The sequence below is a fragment of the Hippopotamus amphibius genome, chromosome 2 (assembly GCF_030028045.1).
Source record: "Hippopotamus amphibius kiboko isolate mHipAmp2 chromosome 2, mHipAmp2.hap2, whole genome shotgun sequence".
Taxonomy (NCBI): Eukaryota; Metazoa; Chordata; class Mammalia; order Artiodactyla; family Hippopotamidae; genus Hippopotamus; species Hippopotamus amphibius.
The window spans coordinates 15,153,013-15,165,365 of NC_080187.1; the positions used below are offsets into that span (position 1 = coordinate 15,153,013).

Sequence of the window (12,353 nt, forward strand, 5' to 3'; positions counted from 1 at the left end):
ACAGCAGAAGGTTTAAGTTTAGAAAACTAGAAAGAATGCAGTGCTTCTTTGGAGTCAGAAAGGTCTGCATCTTCAGTCTTTGCTCTGCCACTTTGCTAGGAGATCTCGAATCTTCATGAGTCTGTTTTTTTCATCTGTGAAATGGGGTTAATAACAGTCCCCATCCCAGTCTTACTGTGAGGACTAAACGTGGGTAGTGTATCTAGAGGGCCTGGCACACCGTACGTGCTTAGTGAATGTCAGCTCCTTGCCTCTTGGCCTTCTCTGTGGCAAAGATGCTCAGGGTATATAAACAACGTTTGGGCCTCTGACAAGACTCTCAGACCGAACCATTAAAAAGGTCCTGATTGTGGCGACAGCCTAATGAATCTGCTGTTCAGATTTCTAGCAGAGAAACACTTGAAATGTTTTATTTAACAGCACCACCACTTTACTGTATTATAATGGCCTCTTTCACCACCTTTTACTACCCATTTGTAAGTCTTTTTTCCTGCATTTTATTGTGTGTTGTTTGGTAGTGAGTAATGGTCCTCCTTCAGCTAGCTCAATAGCAATTGTCATTATTTTTAATCTATATTAAGGGAAGGAGAGGAAAGGAAAATTTAGTTTAACATGCTTGAAATACTAGAAATATTTTTGAAGTCTGGGTTTACTAAATTTTAAGAGGGTTTGTGTAGTCTAGATGATTCTGTATTAGAAGTGAAAAATGTACCACACATTCTAATTTTGTTTTTCCCCCTATTTCAGTGTACTGTAGCTGTTTAATTTGAATTAAATTGACTCTGCCCCAGAGCTGAATGTTAGGAATCCAGATACGAGTAAGGCCTCACCCCTGCCCTTCCAGGGCCCAGTGGGAAGATAACATGAGGGTACATGTCACTTCCGGTGGTAGCAAAGGTACAGAGGAAGGGGACGCCGAGGTATGTGAAGGAAATCGATCGTTCCGGTCTCTGACAAGGTTTTTTGAAATAAGGCAGGCAGGAGGGAGGCGGGGGGCGAGGAGAAGGATCTAGCAGTGATGAGGCCTCTAGATCCTTACTACAGGGAGGAGAAGGATCTAGCACTGATGAGGACTCTCCTGACTGTACCACCTCATCCTGATCACATCTTCTTTCTCCCAGGAGACAGCACCAGCTTTCCAGCTGGCCCCTCCCTCAATCCCTGCCCCACTCCAGTCTTTTTTTTAAATAATTCTCTGTCTCAGTTTCATAACTTCCTTTCATTTTTTATGAATCTTTTTCTCCTTTATTTTTTAGGTGATTGAAACATACTTATTGTAAATCTTCAGATTGCTTTATTATTTTTATTTCCTTAAGTGTGAACGCTCTCACCTGTCAGATGCCGTCTCTCATGATAGTGGATCTTGTTTGCAAGGGTGGTGTGTTGGTGTCCACCCTTGCTCCTCTGTGTGTGGTGGTTTTGAAGTTGCCTTGACTTGTCTCTCTAGGTCTTGCTTTAGGGGTGTGAAATTTGCACGGGTCTTCTTCCAGCCATGGGAGTTACATTTCTGCTTTCTGTGGATGCCCCCGTATCATGGCAATGGGTCTCCTCCTTGGTTTCTGACCTTAGGATACATCTGTTTGATTCTGAGTCCTGTAGTACACCTTGAACCTTTTTTGTCTTGTCTGTTCTGCTGTCATTTACATATGTTTAGAGCAGAAGGTAGGGGCTCCTAGTACTCACATCACTGTCCTGGAAAATCTCTCCCTTCATTCTCTACACCACAGCCAGAGTCACCTCTCCCGAGCACGTGTGTGGCCATGTGCTCCGTCACACAGAGCCTCCCATTGGCTCTCCTTTCCTTAACGCAGCTGAGGTCTCCCTGCCTAACTTTCCAGCCTCACATCCCTGCTTTCCAGTGTGTCTTGACTTTGTTCATATTGTTTTCCATGCTTAGAGGGTTCCATTTCCCTTCCCCCAGCTAATCTCTCATCCACTCCAGAGGCCCTTTTCTGGCGTTCTTCCTGCCACCCCCAGTCTGGACACCCTGGGGTGTTTGCCCATAAGCCTTCCAAACTTCCCCAGTGCCCATGTTTCACTTTTTAGCCTGTGGAGTAGTGCTTTGTTTACCTCTCTGCCTCCAACACCAGGCCCTGCCGGCATTTCTGCAGCCCCAGTACCTGTTACAGTGTCTGGCCCAAGAAACACACTCAGGAGGGATTCTCCTGGAACTGCTCCAGAGTCTTTTACTTGTTGGCTTAGTTTGAGTTCCTGGGAAAGCAGAGCCTGAGATAAGGCCTTGGGTGCAAGTGGTTTATTTGGGATGTGACTCCAGGCAGCAGGAAGGAGGGATGAGGAAGAGTAAGGTAGGAATGGCAGCGAAGCCAGTAAGGCTTGTTATAATCTGGTTGCTGCTGTGGGCAGACTCTGTGTCAGCGCTGTCCCTCTGAAGGATGGGAGACTGGGACATTCACCCAACAGTTCTCTTCCTGCACTGGTTGAGGGTTTCCCCTGGAGCTGGAAACGGGTCCCCGCTTGCCTGCTGCCCTGCTGGCCGGCTCAGAGAGCTCTGGGAAAGAACCCAGGGCAGCAGAGAGATGCTGGGGGTTCTGGCGGAGGGACAGTCTGTCTACAGGAGCTCTCCACGCAGCTGCAGCTGAAACCTTAGGGACGCCCCGGCCGTGTGGCAAGAGGTGTGAGAAGCATCTAGCATCTGCCACCCATACACGTTCTCATTTAATCTTCACAGCGTCCTGTGAGTGAGGACTTACCTTACTTTCCAAGAATTGCAGAGTTAGAATTTGAAGCCATTTTGTCTGATTTCAAAGCCACTGGTCTTTTTATCCAGAGCGGTTCCCAGCATCCTTTCATTCAGTACCTTTGCTGAGCATCGACTGTGCACCTAGGGGACCAGGTCACTCGTGGATCTGCCAGGTTGGCCAGATTCACCCGAAGCCGTACTTGCCCCTGGATGTAGGGATGGGCCCAGGGGCTGGGCGGACCTTGCAACCGTCATGCACACCTTACGACTCTGTTTGCTCTTCCTAAGCCCAGCCTGTGTCCGGGTAGCCATGTGGCCCCCTCACTTGCTGTGCACTTGTGTCAAATCCGTTCACTTCTTCCCCATGAAGCAGATATGTGGTGCCTACCTGATGCGGTTGTTCTGAGGTGACCTGGCTAACATACTTGGCGTGGGTCTTGGTACATGGCAGGTGCCCACTGTGTTTGGAGTCAGCAGAATCTGGGCCAGAATTGATGCGGAAAACTTGGGAAACTGGGCGGGTGACAAGGCCATAGCAGAAAGCTGAGTCCTCTGACTTGCTTCCCTTTGGGAAAACAGGCCAGAGCTTCTGAACGTGCTCCGTGAACTGCTTATGGAACAGATACACTTGACAGAGCAGGAAGCTTCAGGAGAACACCTCGAAGGTAAAACGGAGAAGACGCTTAGGCAGATGGCCGTTCAGCTGAGAGGTGAACTCGGACATTTCGTCCAAGCCAACTCATCTTCCAAGGCACGCGATGAACTGAGGTGGCCTCGGGGGGCCCAGCCAGCGAAGGCAGCCGAGGCATCCATGGTGGAGCAGAAAGATGCCTGCGTGCAGACCATGGCCGTGGAGGGTGACATGCTCAGGTTCAGACACGAGGGCACGAGAGAGGCTTGGGAAGAGAAGCCAGCAGACGCCACATTCAGCGCCAGACGCCAGCCGGAGAACTTGTGCAGGGGGCCGGGCCGGCGGGCCGCTGGCCTCGCCTTCCCCAGGGGGACCAGGAAGGTGAGTTTTCCCATGTGTTACTTCTTAGTTACTTATTAAATACAGACAAAAAACTTAAAAATCACCTCTGACCCCACTACTGCTTTTTTTTAATGTGTGTAAAGTCCGGTGTCTCTCTCTGCCTGTACGTGTCCCGGCCTCTTCCTAGAGGGGTGTGCATCCTAATCGTCCCCCCAGGGTTACCAGTGTCTCCTCCCTCTGTCCCCTCCCCCATGCCAGCCCTCTCTTATTTATCTATAAAGCATGATATCTGTGTATTTTCGTGATAAAAACAGGGCCGTGCTTATACATCTGTCTGTAGCTTTCTGTTTCACGTTGTGTGTCAGGAGCAGCTTGCCTTGTTATGGCTGCTAAGGTTCCATTGTGGGGAATGGGCCAAAATTTACATAACTGTCCCCTGTTGATGGACCTTTACTTTTGCAGGTTACAGTAAAACTGTAATAACCTGACTCTAGGGGTAGGGATGAGAACCTAGGCTTAGTTCTGTACGGACTTTGAGAGGTACCGTTCTGTGGGCTTTGTCTCCATTCTCTTGTCCTCACAACACCCATCAAAGATGAGGAAGCCAGGTCCTGGGTGCCCATGGTCATCCCGCTGTTAGGGGCTGAGCTGGGCCCCTCACTGGGCCTGACTGCACAGCCGTGCCCTTTCCTGGGGTCGGGCTCCTCTCCAGCCCATGCTGGCCTGAGCAGTAGGGTCTGGTTTTAGTGGGTGAATGTCTGCATTTTGCTTCAGTCAAGATGCTTTCTCTGCTTCACTCTAGATGTATCACCTCAGATACCATCAAATATGCCATATTATTAAAAGCCATCCTTTCCTGGCCATGTTTGATTGGACCTTTTACTAAATTCCTCCTGGAGAGAAGGGGTTGGGGTTGAAGAGCCAAGGAGCTGGGAGATGGGCATGGCCTGGTAGAGAAGGAGAGGGGTCGTGTTTGCGATAGGGCTCCAGTGATGGCTGCTGGTCTTCTCGTTTCTGATGGGTGTTTTATATCTGAGAAATCAGCTGTACACACTGTTTCATAGCTTCAGAATGGAGAATTAAGTTTATTTTCTGACCACTAAATTACTGCTTTTGTGCATACCAAAGAGAGTTAGATATATCATTAGCAAAATTGCTTTTGATTGTTTTAAATTATGCACCAAAACTGTAATTTCTAGAAAAGGGTTTTCTAAAGATATCAGTAGAGACCCCCCCCCCCCCAAAAAAAAAGACACTGCCATTATATGAACGGTACTCGAGATGCAAATTTGTGCAATTTGACTGGAATAGAAATGCTCTCATCCACCCCAGCTAGTTTAGTTTGTACCTGTGTGTTAGGAAAACTAGATGTTGTGTGTTTGCCTGTGTGTCCCCCCCCCCCCCCCCGCCCCGCTATTTGTGAGGGAGATAGCATCCTATATTCAGGAAAATTGGATAATCAAATGAACTTAATTTCCCCAAATATACTGAAAAAATTTTTCCATTTGGAATTATCTTCTCGCTGGTATCTTCGAAAGGAAGGCTGCTGTGTTTATTTTTTAGCATCTGCTATATATGCCAGGATTGTGCTAGATATTCTAACCACGTATTATCACATTTAATCCTCTCACCAAGCATATGCGTCCCGTAGGTATTACCTATATTTTGCATATGAAGAAATACAAGCTCTGAAAGGCTCAGAACATTGTCCAGAGTGACTCAGCCGTTGAGAGGAGTAGCAGGGGTATAAAGTGGAGTCCAGTTTCAGAGGCAGACAGGGATATTGTAACCTCACCTTTCCCAGGAAGGGAGGAGCTTTCTTATCCCCAGTGTGGCCTCCAGTCTATGCAAAGTAGAAGAGAATTTAACGATATCCTCTGTGGCCTTCGGTTAGTCAAGGAATTCATAATTCCCGAGCTTAGGCTTGAACTCTGGCATTTTGTTAAAAAGAACATAGTCACAGCCCAGGGGCAAAACAGGGAGATGGGACATACTTCTGCTTTAGTTACAGAGGTGAGATGCTGGGCTGTACAGATACACCAGTGATTCCATTGGGCCCGGCCGCGCGCCTGCTCTGAGTCCTTGGGTCAGTCCTCTGACTTTCAGTGGCTCCAAGGGTATCTGTGTGACCTGGTGCCCGGGGCTGCCGTGCTGGCTCGGTGGGGCAGTGTGTGGTGAGTGCCTCTTGCCTTGTCCGTGGTAGGAGCTCAGGGTTTGTGCGTTCCTGTCCCGCTTCGGGCCCAAGTGAGAAGTTCCAGGATGGCATCTGTAATAAGGTGGGAGGTGGGACGCTGTTCGGTGACCATAAGGTAGCATTTTTGTGGGGTTATTTTGGAAGCGGCATTAGGGTGACTGACGGCAGCCTTCCAGCCTGAAATTGGCTCTGGCATTTGTGCACTTGCAGCTCTCTTCTCTGCTGCCATATGACATACAGATTTGGATCCAAGAATAGAGATCGGTGGAGACCGAGGCCCAAGCAAATGACGGATTTTCCAGCCCTTTCTGATGAGGTGCCCACCTCCTCCCACGCGGTCCCTGTCACCACCGCAGACTCTTCTGGTCCTTGACCCTGTTCTCCTCTTGCCTGGAATTTCAGGGCAGAAAGGGTCTCCCTTTTCTAAACTGGGCAGTGGAGACGGAAGAGCTAGTCTGAGGTTCACCTCTCCAGCTTTCTTATTGTACGATAACTGGACTGGTGGTTTGACGTCTCAGGCTTCATCCAGAAAATAGATATAATCACTTCTGTCATCCTGTGAGCTCTGGGAATGCAGAGTTTACCGGAGGATTATGGGAGAACATGCTGGAAAGCATTTGACATTCTAGAACGTGCAAGAAGGGCTCCTTCCTCTTCTTTCCTTCTTGAGAGGCTTTGCTGATTTCCTCCTTCCAGGGTCCCAACCATTACCAACCGTGATCCGTTTTAGGACGTATCCTTATTGCAGGCAGAAGCCCTGAACCCATTAGCAGTCCCTTCCTGTTCCCCCACCTGCGCATCCCTAGCTGTAGCCTAAGCTTTTTCCTGTCTTTATAGATTTGCCTGTTGTATTTCATGTAAGTGGAATCACGTAGCCTGGGCCCTTTGGTGAGTAGCTTCTCCCACTCAGCATTGACGTTTCTGAGGTTCGCTCACGCTGTAGCGGGTATCAGTACTTACTTCTTTTCATGGCCCAGTGCTCGTCCATTGTATGGACATACCACATTTTCTGTATCCATTCATTACTTCGTGGACATTTGGGCAGTTTCTACATTTTGGATATTATAAATAACGTTGCCTGTGAACATTCATGTACAAGTTTTTGTGTGTACATGTTTTTATTTCTCCGGGGTATATATCTAGGAGTGGAATTGCTAGGTCATGTTGTAACTCTGTTTACAGTTGGAGGAGCTGCCAGACTCTTTTCTAAAAAAAAAAAAAGTGGCTGCAGCTAGTTTATAAACGTTGTCACTGGCATGTAAGGGCTCCAGTTCCTTCACATCCTCACCAACAGTTATTTTTATCTTTTTGATTATGGCCATCCTAACAGGTAGGGAGTGGTGGTATTTCATCGTGATTTGATTTGCATCTCCCTGATGATGAATGATGTGAGCATCTTTTCATGCTTCACACACTTGCTGGCCTTATGTGTGTCTCCTTTTGAGAAATGTCTTTCAGATCCTTTCAGATCCATCTTTTAATTGGGTTGTGTTTTTATTATTGAGTTGTAAATTGTTCTTTTTGTGTTCTAGATTCACATCCTTCATCCTTTCAACATTTTAAATATATTCAGCTTTTGAATATATTTAAAATTCCTCCACTTGAAAGGCACCCCCACTTGACCTCTTAAGTTATTGTTTGTATGTTCATTCCACAAATAGTTGTTGAGCACCTACTATATACTAGTTCTGGAGCTGGAAGCTGTGGATAGAGTATGAATAAGAAATATAGAATCCATGAACCCTAAAGCTTATAGGCTGGTGCAGAAGACAGACAAAGAACAAGTCATTGCATAGGCATTTAATTATGATAGTCTTATGTTTTTCTGAGGAGAATTCCGAGGGGGCAGTGAGTATATAACAGGGAAATCAAGGCCCATTCTCCTGAGGAAGGCACATTTGATCTGAGTCCTAATGAATGTATTGGGATTAGTGGGAGAGGTGGGGGTGGGCAAGAAAAAGTGTTCTAGGCGGAGGAGACAGCATATGCCAATGTCCTGAGGTGGAGGGAATGAAGCATTTTGAGGAACTGATGGCAGGTCTCTGTGGCTGGCTGATGGAGGGGGCAGTAACTCAGGCTGCAGTCATGCACAACATGTGGGCTGTGGTAAAGACTTTGACTTTTGTCATGAGAGAACTGGGGAACGATTAAAATAGTTTTGGGGGGTTGCCTCTTTTGGTGTAGTATGGCACGTGGGTTAGACGGGCAAGAGTGAGTGTGGGGAGACCCCTCGGGAGGCTGTTGCTGTGGCCTAGGTGAGAGCTCACAGCATCGTGGAGTTGGGTCGTGGCCTTGGAGGATGACAAGAGTCAAAAGAATTCAGAGACAACTTGGGAGTTGGAGATGAGTGGCACCTGGTGAGTGATGGAAGCGGGTGATGCATATAAAAGCAGGTTTAAAAATGGCTCCCAAAGGAAAAAATACAAAAGGAAAAAAGATGGCTCCCAGGTTTTGGGCTGTGCAGCAAGTGGAGGGTGGTGTGTTCAGTGAGACAGAGGTGGTCACAGTGGCGGAGCTTGGGGGTGGGGACCTGGGGTGATGGGACGAAAGAGCCGAGCTTTCAGTTGACTTGGGAGGGTCAGTGAGCCATCAGAAATGTGTAGCATGGGCAGGTGGGGAGCTCTGGGCCTGAAAAATAGCCATGGGACTAGGGACCCGGTGGCCCCTGAGAAGGTTCGGAAGGGGTGGTTCTGGTGGCCTACCAGGGTGAGAGGCAGATTGGCTTAGGATGATGAAAGGGTGAGACATGAAGAAGTAGATAAGGAGCTAGAAAATGTTTCCCAGAAAATTGTGTTGGGGAAAGGACTGCCAGATTAGAGAGCATCTAGGATGTGCAGAGAGACACAGGCCTGGCCCAAGAGGGTGTTGAGGAGGAAAAGCTTGACACTTGTCAGTCAGAGGAGGGACCTGCCGTCTTCCCTCTGTAGACTGTGGGATAAACAGAGATGCCATCGTCGGGACAGCTGCTTTGAATCCTGTTTTGTGAGGTTGGCACGCGCATGTTGACTCTGCGACCGGAGGAAGGGTATTCATGGTCTACCTGGGTGTGCTTTCAGGATGTGAAGAAGTCGCGCTTGCCCATCCTGATAAAACCATCGCAGTCACTAGGAAGTGTGTGCCGGCTCCCTGCGCCTCGGGAGGTGGTGGCCCAGCTGCAAGGCCAGGTCCTGGAGCTGCAGAGGGAGCTGAAGGAGTTTAAAATTCACAACGAGCAACTTCACCAAAAGTTAATTCTGGCCGAAGAAATGATGGAGGAGACAGCGCCAGACAAAGCGCTCCTGAAAGGTAAGCACCGTATCCTCTGCAGGAAGATGAACAGCCTGATAGGTCGGCCCGAAATGTCAGCCGCATTGTTTGGAATTGCAATATGTTTGAGTATAAATTTCATGAATTGCAGTGACTAATCTTGAATGCTGACAAATGCACAGTCAAGGGAACACGATAAGGAAAGCACATCTGTTGTTTTCATTTTATTCTGGAGGGGGTAGAGGGGGACTGCTTGTGTTTCCAGGCCTTGCGAGGTCACTGCTCCCTTCACTTGGGGTTGTCTGGGGCCTCAAGTCTTGGCATGACTGCTTGAATCTGGGTTTTTTTTTTTCCGGCTGCGTCTGTGGAGGCTTCAGAACTCTTTGCAGGGTTCTCTGGATGGCCAGGCCGCAGTTGTTTGGGTTTCAGGGCTAATTCCAAACCCCTGCTGACCTTACAGCTTCTAGAAGTGACCTGCCTCCTTACTCACTTGGAATCTGCTGTTTCTGCTCTCCTGGGAGCACCCCAAATACAGAGCCCTTGGGTTACAGAGTATCGGGGTGAGACTCCTAGACTTGGAGGGAGCATGTCAGTGGGGTCCCCTCGCCCAAGACAGTGGTGTTTAGAGACGTTACCCCTTTGAGAGTCTGAGGAGAGCTGGGGGCCGGCTCACAGAATGCCCAGGTGAGCACCTGTGTAGCACCGTCCGTCATCCTCAGGGCGTTCCTGAGTCCACAAGAGCACTTCTGTTGACTCCTAGTTTTGAGCTTCTGCTGTAAGCGAGTGACGGCAGCACAACAGCAAGAGCAGCAACAGTGACCTTTTATGTATTTATTCAGAAAGGCTGTATCAGATCCTCCTGTATGCCAAGTGCTGGGGAGGTAGTGAGCAAAAGAGACCAAGTCTGTGTCCAGCGTAGGTACCACAGGGGAAGGAGGACGGTAAGCCGGGAGCAGGTGCATGGTGCGAGAGGATCCATGCTGTGGAGGGAGGTAAGCTGGTGCAGGGCACGGGGAACGTGGAGCGCGGGTCGGGTTTGCTGAGGCACGTGGAGTCATAGAGAGTGCCTCCCCGCTGAGGCGACACTCAGGGGGAAACGGGAGGAGAAGAGTGGACTCGTCGTCTCGGGACGTGCGTTCCTGGCAGAAGGAACAAAGGCAAAGGCCCTGATGTTGCTGTGAACTTGAAACATTGGATGAAGAGAAAGGAGGCCAATTATGTGGCTGGAGTGGAGAGAGAAGGAGGGAGAGGGGACAGGGCCAGGGAGGTGGCAGACCCGCTGGGCCCTCGTAGGCCAGTCCAGGGCTTTGTCCTTTACGGCAGGGGAGACTGGAAATGGCTGGAGGGCTGTGAGCAGTGGAATGGTATGATCTGACTCATGCTTTAGAGCCGGGGCTGGACCAGGCTCGCTGTGGGTTCTTGTAAAGTTTTATGGGAGCACAGCCACCGCGTTCCCTTGCGTGTTGCCTGTGACGGCCCTGGCGCTGTGATGCAGGGTTGAGTAGTTGTGATAGAGACCCCGTGGCTCACAGCCTCAAATATTCATTATTTGGCTTTTGGAGGAAAGTAGGCTGACCTCTGCTTTAAAGGATCACTTTTCGTGTGAACCGTTGGAAGGATGGAGATGTCATACCCTGAGGGGGAGAGACTGAAGAAAGCCGGGCTCGGAGGGGCATCAGGGGTCTGGCTGGGGACTCTTGAGATACCTGTTGGAGGTAGATGAGTCTGCAGTCTAGGGGAGGGGTCTGGGCTAGAGTTGGAGACTTAGGACAGGTAAACATGTTGCTGGTATTTGAAGCTCTGAGGCTTGGAGACAGAAGAGGTAGGTCCAGGATCCGAGACTGGGCCTGAGAAGGAGCAGCTGGTGAGGGGTGGGGCGGTGGAGGGAGCCAAGGGAGCATGGCCTCCAGCAGCCGAGTGCAGAGCAGAGTAGCTGTGTCACATTTTGCCAGTGAGACAAGTTAAGGACTGGGGGTTGGCCTTGGGATGTAGCGCTGGGGGAGTCCTTTGGGGACCTTGAAGGGAGCTGTTTCCATGGAGTGGGCAGGGCTGCTGACGTGGTTCCGGAGAGACTGGAGACAGCAAGAACAGGCACCTTGGGGGGTTTTGCCATTGAGAGGTAGAGAGAAGCAGGGCAGCCAGCAGCCACACTGCCCGTGCATCTCGAGGGATTCCATGAACCGGGACGGTGGGTGTCTGCAGGAAGGTGGGGTAGTTGGTGGTGTAGACTCACAGCATGAGCTGCGAAGCTGGAGTTCTTAGGGAATAGAGAGAATGGTCTGGAAGTGTCAGTGAGGAGCAAAGGCGCTCACACATTTCCAGGCCCACGGTACAGGGAAGTAGGAGAGAAACATCCACTCTTGGGAGGCTGCAGGAGGAGCAGTGTTTGCCCAGGAAGGGTTGGAGACCGAAGTGGACGACTGTATCTGAGCGGGGGATTTTCAGAGTGGTTCAGGCCGGGGAGGTGACTGGGGGCCTCAGCCTGCCTGTGGTGGTAAAATAAAATAAAATGAGTGCCTGTTACTTACCGAACGCCACTGTCCACTTTACATACATGATCTAACTGAGTCCTCCCCGCAGTCCTCTGAGGCAGGGACACTGATTATTCCCATTTGATTGTTGAGGCGACAGTTACAGAGATAAAGGGACTTGGCTACGGTCATACTGTTGCTGACATCCCAACCCAGATCAGAACCAGCCTGCCTGATTTCAGAGCCTTTACTTTTCCCTCCTGTTTCTGGGCGCCTATCATATGATGCCGCGCGTATGGATTTTACGATGATCAGCATAGCCGGAGGTATTTTCCCTTTAATTTTAGGTTCTCCCTTGGGTTTACCACGGTCGAGCTTTTATGATAAGTTGGCGTCTGGTAGGATTGCTCTTCCCTCCCTCCTTCCTTTCCCAGCATCCTTCATGCATCCGTCTGCCCATGCAGGCACCTGTTCACGTGTTCAGTGACTGTTCCCTGAGTGCCTGCTGTGTTCCTGGCCTCGTGCACAGGGCGGAGGGGAGAGAGGGGCAGGAGACGCAGTCTCTGCCTTCCAAGGGCTCCCTGTCTAGCTGGGCCGAGGCAGGTAATTAAGCACATCAGCGCAGTGGGAGCGGGGGCGCTTGGGAGAGGAAGGAGACCACGCCAAGGGCACTGCCGCCCCTCCGAGGCCCTGGCACCTTGCCCAGGGCTTGCCCTTTGCACTTAGCAGTGTTTTGATTTCTTGCTGAGACCCGGGGGTGCCTCAGCC

General features: G+C 50.0%; 1 protein-coding gene across 17 annotated transcripts in view; it reads left to right on the top strand.

Moving 5' to 3' along the window:
* Positions 1 to 12,353, top strand: part of CDK5RAP2 (CDK5 regulatory subunit associated protein 2) — a 191,269-nt gene that overhangs the window by 132,159 nt on the left and 46,757 nt on the right. For all 17 annotated transcript variants that reach the window (XM_057721670.1, XM_057721678.1, XM_057721675.1 and 14 more), the window contains 2 exons: positions 3,281 to 3,713; positions 8,925 to 9,153. In XM_057721670.1, coding sequence (XP_057577653.1) covers positions 3,281 to 3,713; positions 8,925 to 9,153 — 662 coding nt within the window. The remainder of the gene's footprint in view (positions 1 to 3,280; positions 3,714 to 8,924; positions 9,154 to 12,353) is intronic.